The 16,903-nt window shown below is 44.5% G+C and overlaps 1 protein-coding gene across 8 annotated transcripts in view; it reads left to right on the top strand.

The window, feature by feature from the left end:
* The window catches only part of LOC105495061 (zyg-11 family member A, cell cycle regulator), a 59,852-nt gene that overhangs the window by 4,508 nt on the left and 38,441 nt on the right, over positions 1 to 16,903 (top strand). For 5 of the 8 annotated variants that reach the window (XM_071092846.1, XM_071092840.1, XM_011764230.3 and 2 more), the window contains exons 2-3: positions 7,956 to 8,121; positions 14,612 to 15,363. In XM_071092846.1, the coding sequence (XP_070948947.1) occupies positions 7,956 to 8,121; positions 14,612 to 15,363 (918 nt within the window). Of the gene's footprint in view, positions 1 to 381; positions 492 to 7,955; positions 8,122 to 14,611; positions 15,364 to 16,903 lie in introns of those variants that run through there. The other 3 variants (XM_071092855.1, XM_071092858.1, XM_071092851.1) reach the window with 2 other exon arrangements.

The raw sequence follows: 16,903 nt of genomic DNA, 5'->3' as shown, positions 1-16,903 counted from the left end.
GGGTTTTACCATGTTGGCCAGGCTGGTCTTGAACTCCTGATCTCAAGTGATCCACTGGCCATGGCCTCCCAAAGCGCTGGGATTACAGGTGTGAGCCACCATGCCTGGCCTCACTGCTTATAACAATATTTTTTGATTTTCCTTGCTCTTATCTTATTCTTTGTGCTATGGAAATAATGCATTTTACTTCTCCATGTTAAGAATTACACAGTATTTTGTTTTTATTTTTGTTTTGACCAATCAGTTATGTTAAAGAAATTCAGAATTAAGAAAAAAAAAAGTTTTATATTTAGCCACATGTTTCTGTTTTCAGTACTTCTTTTTCTCTAGATCCCAGATATCCCTCTTGTTTTTTTTTTTTTTTTGACACGATGTTTTGCTCTTGTTGCCCAGGCTGGAGTGCGGTGGCGCGATCTCAGCTCACTGCAGCCTCCACCTCCCAGGTTCAAGCGATTCTCCTACCTCAGCCTCCTGAATAGCTGGGATTATAGGTGCGTACCACCATGCTTGGCTAATTTTTGTGTTTTTAGTAGAGACGGGTTTCACCATGTTGATCAGGCTGGTTTTGAATTCCTGACCTTATGATCCGCCCACCTCGGCCTCCCAAAGTGCTGGGATTATAGGCGTGAACCATGGTTCCTGGCCTAATTTTGTATTTTTAGTAGAGACGGGGTTTCTCCATGTTGGTCAGGTTGGTCTCGAACTCCCGACCTCAGGTGATCTGCCTGCCTCAGCCTCCCAAAGTGCTAGGATTACAGTCATGAGCCACCGTGCCCAGCTGGTCATTTTTTTGGGGGGAGCTTAAAGAACTTTTAATATTTCTCATAGCATATGAGCTGGCAACAAGCTGTCTCTGCTTTTGTTTATCTGAGAATATATCTTTTTTTTTTTTTTTTTTTTTTTTTTTTTGAGACGGAGTCTCGCTCTGTCGCCCAGGCTGGAGTGCAGTGGCGCGATCTCGGCTCACTGCAAGCTCCGCCTCCTGGGTTTACGCCATTCTCCTGCCTCAGCCTCCTGAGTAGCTGGGACTACAGGCGCCCGCCACCGCGCCCGGCTAATTTTTTGCATTTTTAGTAGAGACGGGGTTTCACCGTGGTCTCGATCTCCTGACCTTGTGATCCGCCCGCCTCGGCCTCCCAAAGTGCTGGGATTACAGGCGTGAGCCACCGCGCCCGGCCTGAGAATATATTTCATTTTCACTTTTGAAAGATGTTTTCATGGATCTGACAGCGTTTCCCCTGTATTGTACTTTGTTTTTTTTTTCCTTGAGACAGAGTCTTGCTCTGTCTCCAGGCTGGAGTGCAGTGGCGCGATCTCGGTTTACTACAACCTCTGCCTCCCGGATTCAAGGAATTCTCCTGCCTCAGCCTTCTGAGTAGCTGGGACTACAGGCATGTGCCACCATGCCCCGCTAATTTTTGTATTTTTAGTAGAGATGGGGTTTCACCATATTGGCCAGGTGGGTCTTAAACTCCTGACTTTGTGATCCGCCTACCTTGGCCTCCCAAAAGTGATGGGATTACAGGTGTGAACCACTGCACCTGGCTGGCATGCTTTGTTTTGATGACAATTCAGTGATCATACTTTTTTTTTTCCTTCTGTGTCCATTCCCCCATCATAAGATTTTTCTCATTGTTGGTTTTTAGAAGTTTCCCATATTGTGCTTTTTTTGTTTGTTTATTCTGCTTTGGTCTATTTTGCTTCCGAAATCAGTGGGTCTTGCATCTTGCATCTGATTTGAACTTAAGAAAATAAAATGACATAAAGACACACTGGGTCTTGCTTTGTTGCCCAGGCCAGTCTTGAGCTCTGATCTAGAGCAATCCTCCCACCTCAGCCTTCCACACTTTGGGAGGCTGAGGTGGGCGGATCACCTGAGGCCAGGAGTTCAAGACCAGCCTGGAGAATCTTGTCTCTACCAAACATACAAAAATTAGCCAGATGTGATGGCGAATGCCTGTAGTCCCACCTACGTGGGAGGCTGAGGCACGACAATGACTTGAACCTGGGAAGTGGAGGTTGCAGTGAGCTGAGATCATGCCACTGCACTCCAGCCTGGGCAACAGTGCTAGACTCTGTCTCAAAAATAAAAATAAAATTAAAAGAAAAAAAAAAGAGACATCAAATTTGCACCCAGTGAATTAATTAACTATAACTCAATAGATATTAAACCACAAAGCAATTTTTTTTTTTTTTTTTTTTTTTTTTTGAGACGGAGTCTCGCTCTGTCGCCCAGGCTGGAGTGCAGTGGCCGGATCTCAGCTCACAGCAAGCTCCGCCTCCCGGGTTCACGCCATTCTCCCGCCTCAGCCTCCCGAGTAACTGGGACTACAGGCGCCCGCCACCTCGCCCGGCTAGTTTTTTGTATTTTTTAGTAGAAACGGGGTTTCACCGTGTTAGCCAGGATGGTCTCGATCTCCTGACCTCGTGATCCACCCGTCTCGGCCTCCCAAAGTGCTGGGATTACAGGCTTGAGCCACCGCGCCCGGCCGCAATTTTTTTTTTTTTGAGATGAAGTCTCACTCTGTCACCCAGGCTGGAGTGCAGTGGTGTGATCTCGGCTCACTGAAAGCTCCACATCCTGGGTTCACACCATCCTTCTGCCTCAGCCTCCCGAGTAGCTGGGACTACAGGCGCCTGCCACCATGCCCGGCAGATTTTTTTGTATTTTTAGTAGAGATGGGGTTTCATTGTGTTAGCCATGGTGGTCTTGATCTCCTGACCTTGTGATCCACCCGCCTCAGCCTTCCAAAGTGCTGGCATTACAGATGTGAGCCACTGTGCCCGGTACAAAGCAATTTTGTAGGTTCCAAGTATAGGACATTGTCCTTATTAAGTATTTTTTGTTAAAATATTCTTTCCCATTTCTCTCTTCTGGAGTTTCTTTCTTTCTTTCTTTCTTTCTTTTTTTTTTTTTTTTTTTTTTTTTTTGAGACGGAGTCTCACCTCACTGCAACCTCCGATTTCCTAGCTTGATCTCACCTCACTGCAACCTCCGATTTCCTAGGTCAAGAGATTCTCCTGCCTCAGCCTCCGGAGTAGCTAGGACTGGGATTACAGGCACACGCCACCACACCCAGTTGATTTTTGTATTTTTAGTAGAGATGGAGTTTCACCATGTTTGCCAGGATGATCTCAATCTCCTGACCTTGTGATCTGCCCACTTCAGCCTCCCAAAGTGCTGGGATTACAGGCGTGAGCCACCGTGCCCAGCCTCTTTACTGTTTTTGAGACCAAGTCTTGCTCTGTCGCTCAGACTGGAGTGCAGTGGCGCGATCTCCGCTTACTGCAACCTTCTGCCTCCTGGGCTCAAGGGACTCTCATGTCTCAGCCTCCTGAGTAGCTGGGATTTACAGGTGTGTGCCAACATGCCCAGCTAATTTTTTTGTATTTTTAGTAGAGATGGAGTTTCACTATGTTGGCCAGACTGGTCTCGAACTCCTGGCCTCAAGTGATCTGCCTGCCTGGGCCTCCAAGTGTGCTGGGATTACAGACGTGAACCACCATGCTGGCCTAGAGTTTCAATTATACATTTCTTTTTTTTTTTTTTTTTTTGAGACGGAGTCTTGCTCTGTCGCCCAGGCTGGAGTGCAGTGGCCGGATCTCAGCTCACTGCAAGCTCCGCCTCCCGGGTTTACGCCATTCTCCTGCCTCAGCCTCCCAAGTAGCTGGGACTACAGGCGCCCGCCACCACGCCCGGCTAGTTTTTTGTATTTTTTAGTAGAGACGGGGTTTCACCGTGTTAGCCAGGATGGTTTCGATCTCCTGACCTCATGATCCACCCATCTCGGCCTCCCAAAGTGCTGGGATTACAGGCTTGAGCCACCGCGCCCGGCCTCAATTATACATTTCTAATAGGCTGCTTAAGATCGGTTAAGAAGTGCCTTAATTGGGGCACCATGGTTTTCAACTTTTTCCCCAGCCTTTTTCTGTTTCAGTTTGAGTCATTTCTATTGTCCTGACTTCATCTTTAGTGATCTCTTATTTTGTAGTTCTGATGTGCTGATAATCCTATCTGCTGTGTTTTTTTTGTTTGTTTTGTTTTTTTGTTTTTTTTTTTCCCCAATATGCTGGGATTACAGACATGAGCCATTGCGCCCAGCTTCTAATTTTTGTATTTTTAGTAGAGGCGAGGTTTTACTGTGTTGGCCAGGATGGTCTCGATCTCCTGACCTTGTGATCGGCCCACCTCGGCCTCCAAAATCTTTGGGATTACAGGCGTGAGCCACTGTGTCTGGCCTGGTGTATTTTTTCAACTCTAGACATTTCCTTTTGGTCTTTTTCATATCTTCTGTTTTTCTGGTGTTTCCATATTTGTTCTCTTATTGTGTTCATGTTCTGTTTTAAACCCGTGAATTATAATAGCTGTTTTAAATTCCTGTCTGTTAGGTTATTAAAGTTATTTTGGGATTTTTTTCTATTGACTTTTTTTTCCTGCTTCTCATGTCTGATATTTTATTGTAAGCTGAACTTTATGGATGCTACTTTGAGTGTCTATATATATTTTGCAATTCAGAGACTTATATATATATATATTTTTTTGAGACAGGGTCTCATTTTGTCACCTAGGCTGGAGTGGAGTGGTGCAGTCATGGCTCATTGCCTCACTGCAGCCTTGACCTCCTGGGCTGGAGCAATTCTCCTGCCTCAGCGCCCCCAGGTAGCTGGGACTCAGGCACACCCTACCACTTTCGACTAATTTTTTTGTATTTTTTGTGGAGACAGGGTTTTGCCATGTTTCCACATCTGGTCTTGAACTCCTCAGCTCACATGATCTACCTGTCTTGACCTTTCATGCTGGGATTACACGTGTGAGCCACTGTGCCTGACCAGGAGACTTTTCATAGATGCGTAACCTTACCACAGTCAATTTATTATTATTATTATTACTATTATTATTATTATTATTATTATTGAGACAGGGTCTCACTCTGTCACCCAGGCTGGAGTGTAATGAATGGCACGATCTGGGCTCACTACAACCTCTGCCTCCCGGGTACAAGTGATTCTCCTGCCTCAGCCTCCCGAGTAGCTGGGATTACAGGCGTGAGCCATCACACCTAGCTAATTTTTGTATTTTTAGTAGGGATGGGGTTTCAACATGTTGACCAGGTTGGTCTTGAACTCCTAACCTCAAGTGATCAGCCCGCCTCTGCCTCCCAAAGTGCTGGAATTACAGGTGTGAGCCACCATCCCTGGCCTACAGTTTATTTTATTATTTATTTTAATTAATTAATTACTTTTATTTTATTTTATTTTTTATTTTTTGAGATGTAGTCTCACTCTGTCACCCAGGTTGGAGTGCAGTGGTGTGATCTCAGCTCACTGCAACCTCCACCTCCCTTGTTCAAGTGATTCTGCTGCCTCAGCCTCCTGAGTAGCTGGGATTACAGGCTCCTGCCACCATGCCTTCCTAATTTTCTTTTCTTTTTTTTTTTTTTTTGTGACGGAGTCTCGCACTGTCACCTGGGCTGGTGTGCAGTGGCACAATCGTGGCTCGCTGCAACCTCCGCCTCCCGGGTTCAAGTGATTCTCCTGCCTCTGCCTTCCCAGTAGCTAGGATTACAGGCGCCTGCCACCACCCTTGGCTAATTTTTCGTATTTTTATTAGAGACGGGGTTTCACTATGTTGGCCAGGCTGGTCTCAAACTCCTGACCTCATGATCCAACTGCTTCGGCCTCCCAAAATGCTGGCATTACAGGTGTGAGCCTCCGCGCCTGGCCAATTTTTGTATTTTTAGTGAAGACGGGGTTTCACCATGTTGGCCAGGCTGGTCTCGAACTCAGATGATCCACCCACCTCATCTTCCCAGAGTGGTGTGATTACAGGAGTGAGCCTCTGTACCTTGCCCGACAGTTAATTTTAGAGCACCTTTTTTTTTTGACATGGCGTCTGTCACCCATGCTATCTCAGCTATCTGCACTCTCTAGCCTTCTGGGTTCGAGGGATTCTCCTGCCTCAAGGCTCCTGAGTAGCTGGGACTATAGATAGGCATGTGCTACCATGCCTGGCTAATTTTTGTATTTTTAGTAAAAACAGGGTTTTGCTATGTTGGCCAGCCTGGTCTCAAACTCATGACCTCCAGTGACTCACCCACCTCGGCCTCCCAAAGTGCAGGAATTAACAGCTACCACGCTTGGCCAGCCTTCCTGTTTTGTAGAGGAGAAAAGCATTTTTTGCTTTACGATAGGGTTATGTCCCAATAAAACCCTTGTAAATTTAAAATATTCTAAGTCCAAAATGCATTTAATACTCATAACCTACCAAATATAGGTTAGTCTGACCTACCTTAAATGTGCTCAGAACTCTTACATTAGCCTACAGTTGAACAAAATCATCCAGCACAAAGCCCATTTCATTATAGTGTTGAATATCTCATGGAATTTATTGATACTGACAGTGAAAAACAGTGGTCATATGGGTACTCACTGTTAACATATACAGCTGAAAGCACTCTGGGCCTGAAGAATGTTTGAAGCATTGAACTAAAAGTTAATTTAGATGGAGAAGCTACATCAATAGGATCACTATTGCCCTTCAATGCCCTATTGCTCTCCAATGTTGCCCTTCTAAACATTGGAGCCCACTGACACTTGTTGATGGTTTAGCAGGCATAGTGTTCAAGAAGATATCAAGTAGTATTTGTTCACCCTTGTGATCGTGTGGCTGACTGGGAGCTGCAGCTCACTCTGCTGACCAGCATTGAAAGAATATCATATTATATGTCACTAGCCCGGGAAGAGATCAAAACTCAAAATTTCAAGTATGGTTTCTACTTTATACCATTGTAATTCCAAAAATCATGAGTCTGTACATGACTTTGTAGCCTCACCTTCCTGTCAGTTTCTTACACTTTCATAGGACCTTGAATGTATCACCGTTTGAGGTTGTGAATAGTTTTGGGAGTAGACACATGATAATCAATGAATATATATTTGTTGAATGAATGACCATGTGATCTCTGCTTGAAGTGTTCCAAATGTTGCGCTGAAATTGTCAATTTCTTATTTGTATTCTTCAGTAAATGTTAACTCTAAAGGGACTAGAACTGTATCTTACCCATCTCTGTATTTTCAGTGGCTAGCACAGAACAGGTAAAGGATTAAGAGAACTTAATATTGGGGCCAGGTGTGGTGGCTCATGCCTGTAATCCAGCACTTGGGGAGGCTAAGGTGGGAGGATCTCTTGAGCCCAGGAGTTTCGAGACTAGCTTGGGCAACAAAGTGGGACTCTATAAAATGTACAAAAATTAGCTGGGCGTGGTGGCATGAGCTTGTAGTCCCAGTTACTCAGGAGGCTGAGGTGGAAGGATCAACTGACTGGGAAAGTCAAAGCCGCATTCAGCTATGATTGTGCCACTGCACTCCAGCCTAGGCGATAGTGAGACCCTGTTTCAAAAAAAAGAAAAAAGAACTTAATGTTTTTCAAGATACAATATGTTCTTTCTGACTGTGGGTTCAGTATCTGTGAATTCAGCCAACTTTGGATGGAAAATATTTGGGGGAAAAAACCTGCATCTGTACTGAACATGTCCAGACTTTTTTCTTGTCATTCTGTAAACAATACAGTATAATGCATTTATACTGTATTAGTGCTTATAAGTAATTTAGAAATGATTTATAGTGTATGAGAATGTCTGCATAGGTTATATGCAAACATTACACCATTTTATGTAAGGGGACTTGAGCATCTGTGGATGCTGGTCGGGGAGTTCTGGAACCAATCTCCTGCAGGTTTTGAGGGACAGCTGTACAACAGAAGAGACAACAGATTAAATTTTCCATTCAGTTAACGTTGGAATGAGGTGGTTTCGTTACATATAAATCATTATTAGAGTATGAAGGATGTTTCTTCACATACCCTCATCAAATGGAATATGTATGGCATGACTAGTTTTATGTTGAATTTTTGCAGATGTGTTCTAACAAAATTTGTTTGGGGTTTTGTTTGCTAGGAAGAGGCATCTCCCTACACTTTGGTCAACATCTGCCTGAATGTCCTGATTGCTAACCTGGAGAAACTATGTTCTGAAAGACCTGATGGAACGCTGTGCCTTCCGGAGCATTGGAGTTTCCCTCAGGAAGTAGCTGATCGATTTCTCAGGGTGATGACTTGGCAAGGTAGTGATAAGCCTTCTCTAAAGTCAGCTCTTGCAGTACTTTACTATTTGAAAAGCACTTTCACACACAGTTCCTATTGTGATTCTCACAAAGTATTTCCATTTCATTTGTCTGGAAGTTGAGACTCACTCTTTCTGGGATTCCGTGATGGAAATTGTCTTCTAGGCTAGCCCTGCTATTGACTTGGTTTTCCACTCTTCACTTACTAAGTTATCACTTATCCATCTGCTCTCTAGCTTTCTTTTTTTTTGGGGATGGAGTTTCGCTCTTGTCACCAAGACTGGAGTATAGTGGCACAATCTTGGCTCACTGCAACCTCCACTTCCTGGGTTCAAGCGATTCTCCTGCCTCAGCCTCCCAAGTAGCTGGGATTACAGGCGCCCACCACCATGCCTGGCTGATTTTTGTATTTTTAGTAGAGACGGGGTTTCACCACATTGGCCAGGCTGGTCTCGAACTCCTGACTTCAGGTGATCCGCCTGCCTTGGCCTCCCAAAGTCCTGGGATTACAGGCGTGAGACACCACGCCCGGCCTGCTCTCTAGCTTTTTCAAAATGCTCTTGCTATAGTCTTGTTTACCATTCTTTTCATTATGGTTATGAGTCTTACCTCCCATTGTAGCTGTGCTTAAAGAACTCCACTAAAAACAGAAAGGAAAAAAAGGGCATTTTATTATTTATTTATTTATAACTTGGGATTACAGGTGTGAACCATCACGTCCGGTGTGAGGCACCGTGCCTGGCCCATAATCAATTTTAGAACCTCGAAATTTCCATCACTTCAGAAAGAAACCTTGTGCCCGTTAGATTTTACTTCCTTTTTCCCACATCCCTCTAGCCCTAAGCAACCACTAGTCTACTTTTCATCTCTATGGATATTCCCACCAGCAGTGTCCAAGAGTGTCTCCACGGTCTCACCAAGACTCATCTGACATTTTGATTATAGCCATCCTAGTGGATGTGAAATAGTATCTGTTGGGCTTTTAATTTGCATTTCCCTAGTGACTAACAGTGTTGAGCAGCTTTTCATGTGCTTATTGGCCATTTATGTTTTGTTTTGTTTTGTTTTGTTTTGAGACAGAGTCTCTGTTGCCCAGGCTGGAGTGCAGTGGCGTGATCTCGGCTCACCACAACCTCCTCCTCCCGAGCTCAAGTGATTCTCCTGCCTCAGCCTCCCAAGTAGCTGGGACTGTAGGCGCTTGCCACCATGCCCAGCTAATTTTTGTATTTTTAGCAGAGGCGGTGTTTCACTATGTTGGCCAGGCTGGTCTCGAACTCCTGACCTCATGATCCACCGGCCTTGGCCTCCCAAAGTGCTGGGATTACAGGCGTGAACCACTGTGCCTGGCTTCTTTTTTTTTTTTTTTGAGACAGTTTTGTTCTTGTTGCCCAGGCTGTAGTGCAATGGCTTCCCAAAGTGCTAGGGTTACATGCATGAGCCACTGTGCCTGGCCTATATATTGTATATTACATAATTGCTTTTTGCATGTTAAACCAACCTTGTATCCCTTGGACAAATCCCACTTGGTCATTTTTATGTGCTACTGCTTTTTAAGTTTTGTTTTGTTTATTCTGCTTGATAATGTTTTTTTTTTTTTGAGATGGGGTCTTGCTCTGGTGCCCAGGCTGGAGTGTAGTGGCACTATCATAGCTCACTGCTGCCTTGACCTCAGCTCAAGCAGTTTTCCCACCTTAGTCTCCCGAGAAAAACACAAGTTCGAACTGTACAGATCCACCCATACGCAAATCTTTTTCAATAAATATACTGCAGGTTTTTTTTTGGAGATTTGCAACAATTTGAAAAAACTCGCAAACTTTGTAGCATAGAAATATCAAAAGGTAAGAAAAGGATTTGTCATGAATGTATAAAAATATACTGCAGCACTCTTCATAATAGCCAAGGTATGGAATCAATCTAAGTGTCTATCAGTGGAGGAATGTATGAAGAAAATGTGGAATATGCACATAGTAGAATACTATTCAGCCATAAAAAAAAAATAAAATCCTGTCATGTGCGGCAACATAAATGAACCTGAAGGACATTATGTTAAGTGAAATAAGCCAGGCACAGAAAGATAAATACCACATGATCTCACTCACGGAATCTAAAGAAGTTGATCTCATAGAAGAAAAGAATAGAATAGTAGTTACCAGAGGCTGGGGAGAGGGGAAGAAAGGGGAAATAGGGAGAGATTACTCAACAGGTACAAAGTTAGAGTTAGATAGGAGGAATAAATTCCGGTGGCCTATTACACAGTAGGGTTTCTATGATTAATAATAATGTATTATATATTTCAAAATAGATAGGATTTTGAATGTTCCCACCACAAAAAAATGATAAATGGGTAAGGTCATGGATATACTAAATACCTTGATTTGATGATCACAATATATATATGCATATAGAAATATCACACTATACCCCCAAATATGTACAATTATGTATCAAAAATACAATGCAAAAGAAATGAAAGAGGGAACACAACTACTAACCTTATAGAAATGAAATGGATTAGAAAGGAATACTGTGAACAAGTGTATGCCAATAAATTCGATAACTTTCACGAAAGGGACAAGTTTTAGAATAACACAAACTAAAATTTTTACACATGTCTTTATGGTGGCATAAAGGCTGAGGCAGGAGAATCACTTGAACTCAGGAGGCGGAGGTTGTGGTGAGCCGAGATCGTGCCACTGCACTCCAGCCTGGGCAACAGAGACTCTGTCTCAAAAAAAAAGACACAAATGGCCAATAAGCACATGACAAGTTGCTCAACACCGTTAGGGAAATGCAGATTAAAAGCCCAACAGATACTATTTCACATCCACTAGGATGGCTATTATCAAAATGTCAGATGAGTCTTGGTGAGAACGTGGAGAAACTCTTGGACACTGCTGGCGGGAATGTAAAATAGCACAGCCACAAACAACAGTCTGGCAGTTCTCAAAAAGATAACGATTTACCATTTGATCCAGCAATTTCACTCAGAGAAATGAAAACTTATATCCACATAGAAACTTTTACACATTCCTGCAGATTCATATGGGGCAGAGAAAGTTTAGAATACATTTTTTTTAAGTTTAAAAATAAAATGTGTACACATATTTTTATGGTACCATATTATTCATAATAGCCCAAAAGTGAAAACAACACAAATGTCCATCAACCGAAAAACAGATAAATACAATGTGGTATGTCCATACAGTAGAATATGCGACTATAAAAAGGAACGAGTACAGATATACATGTTGCACAATGTGAGCCTTAAAAACATGCTAAATGAAAAAAGTTTGGCACACAAGACCACATATTGGATGATTTAATTTATATTAAATGTTCAGAACAGACAAATCCATAGAGATGGAAAGTAGACTAGTGGTTGCTTAGGGCTGGAGGGATGTGAGAAAAAGGAAGTAAAATCTTAATGGGCACAAGGTTTCTTTCTGAGGTGATGGAAATTTTGAGGTTCTGAAATTGATTATGGGCCAGGCACGGTGCCTCATGCCTGTAATCCCAGCACTTTGGGAGGCTGAGGCAGGCAGATCATTTGAGGTCAGGAGTTTGGGACCAGCCTGGCCAACATGGTGAAACCCCATCTGTACTAAAAATACAGAAACTACGGCCGGATGTGGTGGCTCACACCTGTAACCCCAGATTATAAAACTGATCATTTGTTGTATAAAGTTTCTTGTAATAGGTATTTTGTCATATAAGTGCTATGATTTTGACGTGTTCCTCCGATCCCCGTATATCCTGTCATTTCAACGTTGGAGGTAGATGCTTGATCAAGTTCATGTCGGTTTTTTTTTTTTTTTTTGAACTCTTGGAGTGGTGCTATGTGCTTTCTTCAGGGAATTGATAAGGTTGGTTTGTTTTTGTGATGGCGGTGGCCATAGATGGATGATCATTGCCTAGATCCCTTAAATTATCAGGAGTGGCTGGGCACGGTGGTTCATGCCTGTAATCCCAGCACTTTGGAAGGTCTAGGCCGGAAGACTGCTTGGAACCAGGCTTTCGAGGCTATAGTGAGCTATAATCACGCCATTGCACTGCATTCCTGGGCAGGAGTGAGACTCTGTCTCTTAAAAGAAAAAAAAAAAAGGCCGGGCGGGGTGGCTCAAGCCTGTAATCCCAGCACTTTGGGAGGCCGAGGCGGGTGGATGCGGGTGGATCACGAGGTCAGGAGATCGAGACCATCCTGGCTAACATGGTGAAACCCCATCTCTACTAAAAATACAAAAAACTAGCCGGGCGTGGTGGCGAGCGCCTGTAGTCCCAGCTACTCGGAGGCTGAGACGAGGCTGAGGCGGGAGAATGGCGTGAACCCGGGAGGCGGAGCTTGCAGTGAGTTGAGATCCTGCCACTGCACTCCAGCCTGGGCGACACAGGGAGACTCTGTGTCAGAAAAAAAAAAAAAAAAAAAAAAAAAAATTGGGCCGGGCGCGGTGGCTCAAGCCTGTAATCCCAGTACTTTGGGAGGCCGAGACGGGCGGATCACGAGGTCAGGAGATGGAGACCATCCTGGCTAACACAGCGAAACCCTGTCTCTACTAAAAAAAACACAAAAAACTAGCCGGGCGAGGTGGTGGGTGCCTGTAGTCCCAGCTACTCGGGAGGCTGAGGCAGGAGAATGGCGGAAACCCGGGAGGTGGAGCTTGCAGTGAGCTGAGATCCGGCCACTGCACTCCAGCCTGGGCGACAGAGCAAGGCTCTGTCTCAAAAAAAAAAAAAAATTGGCCGGGTGCATTGGCTCACGCCAATCTCAGCACTTTGGGAGGCCAAGGCGGGTGGATCACCTGAGGTCAGGAGTTTGAGACCAGCTTGACCAGCATGGAGAAACCCTGTCTCTACTAAAAATAAATACAAAAATTAGCTGGGCATGCATGGTAGCACATGCCTGTAATCCCAGCTACTCGGGAGGCTGAGTCAGGAGAATTGCTTGAAGCTGGGAGGCAGAGGTTGCCTGGGCAACAAAAGTGAAAAAAAAAAAATTGTCAGCGTTTCTTGTTGGTTTGACTTTTAGTGGTCATTACTCTCCTTCACCTTTCTGGTTTAGAGTAGTTTTCTGTTTTGTTTTTTTTCTTGTGTCCTGGATTACTCTTCCACAATTTCCTTCTGTTTTTCTATCTGCACCTTAAGTATTTTGTGCTTCTTAAGGACCTGTCTTGGATACTTTTCTCACTCTGAACACTCCTTATGTGATTTTCCTTGGTTTATTTTACCTCCTCTACTGTCGTTCCCCAGAGTTCTCAGCCCGTTATCCTAAACTCCTGAATCATGTTACCAATTGCTCCCTTGGTGTCCTGCACTTTTCTCTGGGCAGCCGAGTCATCATATTTTCCTGATTTTCTTCCTACCTCATTGAATGCTGCTGTTTTTATTTTTTTATTTTTTATTTTTTTGAGACAGAGTTTTGCTCTTGTTGCCCAGGCTGGAGTGCCGTGGTGTGATCTTAACTCGCTGCCATGACTTAGCTCACTGCAACCTTTGCCTCCCAAGTTAAAGCATTTCTCCTGCCTCAGCCTCCCGCTTTGATTACAGGGGCCTGCCATCACGCCTTGCCAACTTTTTATATTTTTAGTAAAAATGGGTTTCACCATGTTGGCCAGGCTGGTCTTGAACTCCTGATCTCAAACTCCTGACCTCAACTAATCTGCCTGCCTCAGCCTCCCAAAGTGCTTCAATTACAGGTGTGAGCCACCGCATCCAGCCTATTTTATTTTTTTTGAGACAGGGTCTCACTCTGTCGCCCAGGCTGGACTGTAGTGGTGTGATTATGGTTTACTGTAACTTCAAATTCCTGGGCCCAAGTGATCCTCCTATCTCAGCCTCCTGAGTAACTGGGACTACAGGTGTGCACTACCATGCCTGGCTAATTCAACATTTTTTTTTTGTAGAGACGGAGTGTCCCCATGTTGCCCAGGCTGCTCTCAAACTCCTGGGCTCAAGCAGTCCACATGCCTGGGACTCCCAAAGTGCTGGGGTTACAAGCATAAGCCACTGTGCACAGCCTAAATTTTTCTTTTTTCTTTCTTTTTTTTTTTGGTTAGCAACAGTCTTAGTCTGTGTCTCCTAGGCTGGAGTGCAGTGGCACCTACTTGGCTCACTGTTCCGCCTCCCTCCCAGGTTCAAGCAATTCTCGTGCCTGAGCAATGAGTAGCTGGGACTACAGGCGCCCGCCACCTCGCCCAGCTAGTTTTTTTGTACTTTTTAGTAGAGACGGGATTTCACCGTGTTCGCCAGGATGGTCTCGATCTCCTGACCTCGTGATCCGCCCGTCTCGGCCTCCCAAAGTGCTGGGATTACAGGCTTGAGCCGCCGCGCCCGGCCGAGATAATAATCTTACTAAAGGAGTTTAGAACAATGCTAGCACAGAGCAGTAAATGTTGTCATTATTGTTATTATTAGCATCTGTCTTCTTTGCCACATTTTATCCTGGAAAGACATGAGATCTAGTCGTCATTACAAGTTGGTTCTGGTTCTTTTATAGGCAAGCTGACTGACAGAACAGCAAGCATTTTCCGAGGCAACCAAATGAAACTGAAGCTGGTCAATATCCAAAAAGCTAAAATCTCTACAGCTGCATTCATAAAAGCCTTCTGCCATCATAAGCTCATTGAACTGAATGCTACTGCAGTGCATGCTGACCTCCCAGTTCCAGACATCATAAGTGGACTCTGCAGCAATAGCTGGATCCAGCAAAACCTCCGGTGTCTCCTGTTAGACTCGACAAGCATCCCTCAAAATTCAAGATTACTGTTCTTTAGTCAGCTCACTGGTCTTCGCATTTTAAGTGTTTTTAATGTTTGTTTTCATACTGAAGACCTGGCTAATGTTTCTCAGTTACCAAGACTGGAAAGCTTAGATATCTCTAATACTCTGGTCACTGATATTTCTGCACTGCTTACCTGTAAGGATCGATTGAAGTCTCTTACAATGCACTATCTAAAATGCCTGAGCATGACCAAACCACAAATTCTTGCAGTCATTAGAGGACTTACATGTCTGCTTCACCTTGATATTTCTGTTCACAGGCAACTCAAATCAGACCTAGCTTTTCATTTGCTACAGCAGAAGGATATCCTGCCCAATGTTGTGTCATTGGATATTTCTGGAGGCAGTTGCATCACTGATGAAGCTGTAGAACTATTTATACAACAGCGGCCTGCCATGCAATTTGTGGGACTATTGGCCACGGATGCTGGCACTTCTGACTTCTTTACTGCAAAGCAAGGCTTGAGGGTTTGTTCTTATCTAAATAAGTTTTGTTTCATTTGTTTAGAACATTATTAAACTTGTCCTATAGACCAGAATTTTTACCAGGTATTAGGGTTACGGAGACAGATAAAAAAATCTTTAAACAGCTTATTTAATAATTAACGATTATTGTGCACCTACTATGTGGTAGGTTGTGAGAATATTATTATTATTTTATTTATTTATTTATTTATTTTTTTGAGACGGAGTCTCACGCTGTTGCCCAGGCTGGAGTGCAGTGGCGTGATCTCGGCTCACTGCAAGCTCCGCCTCCCGGGTTCCCGCCATTCTCCTGCCTCAGCCTCCTGAGTAGCTGGGACTACAGGCGCCCGCCACCGCGCCCGGCTAATTTTTTGTATTTTTAGTAGAGACGGGGTTTCACTGTGGTCTCGATCTCCTGACCTTGTGATCCGCCCGCCTCGGCCTCCCAAAGTGCTGGGATTACAGGCTTGAGCCACCGCGCCCGGCCCGAATATTATTATTTTTTGAGATGGAGTTTTGCTCTTGTTGCCCAGGCTGGAGTGCAATGGTGCGATCTCGGCTCACTGCAACCTCCGCCTCCTGGGTTCAAGCAATTCTCCTGCCTCAGCCTCCTGAGTAGCTGGGATTACAGGCATGTGCCATCACACCTGGGTAGTTTTGTATTTTTAATAGAGATTGGGTTTCTTCATGTTGGTCAGGCTGGTCTCAGACTCCTGACCTCAGGTGATCTGCCTGCCTTGGCCTCCCAAAGTGCTGGAATTACAGGCGTGAGCCACCGTGCCCAGCCACACGTGAGAATATAATATTAAGATATAGGCTGAGCACGGTGGCTCACGCCTGTAATCCCAGCACTTTGGGAGGCCGAGGCGGGCAGATCACTTGAGGTCAGGAGTCCGAGGCCAGCCTGGCCAATATGGTGAAACCTGGTCTGTACTAAAAATACAAAAATTAGCCTGGTGTGGTGGCGGGTGCCTATAATCCCAGCTACTTGGGAGGCTGAGGCAGGAGAATCGCTTGAACCCGGGAGGTGGAGGTTGCAGTTAGCTGAGACTGCACTACCACATTCCAGCCTGGCCAAAAGCGAAACTCAGTCTCAAAAAAAAAAAAAAAAGAAAAAAAGAAAAAAAGATACAGTCCCAGCCTCCATGTTGGCTTGATAATCAGGACCGTTGTTTTTTTTTTTTTTGCGACAGAGTATCCCTCTGTTGCCCAGGGTGGAGTGCGGTGGCACCATCTCGGCTCCTTGCCACCATGCCCAGCTAATTTTTTATTTTTAGTAGAGACAGGGTTTCACCATGTTGGCCAGGCTGGTCTCGAACTCCTGACCTCAGGTGATCTGCCCACCTCCGCCTTCCAAAGTGCTGGGATTACAGGAGTGGGGCACTGCTCTGCATGTGGTTTTCTCCTTTCATCCTCCCATTTTACATGGATGAGGAAAGTGGAAGCTTCAGGAGGTTTAGCTACTTACCCAAAATCATGGAACTATTAAGTGGTAGAGCGGGGACCTGTGCCAAAGTATGACTCTAAAACTTGTGTTCTTTAG

This window comes from Macaca nemestrina, chromosome 1 (assembly GCF_043159975.1).
Source record: "Macaca nemestrina isolate mMacNem1 chromosome 1, mMacNem.hap1, whole genome shotgun sequence".
Taxonomy (NCBI): Eukaryota; Metazoa; Chordata; class Mammalia; order Primates; family Cercopithecidae; genus Macaca; species Macaca nemestrina.
Note: the sequence above shows the minus strand (reverse complement) of the source record. Positions and strands in the feature narration are given on the sequence as shown.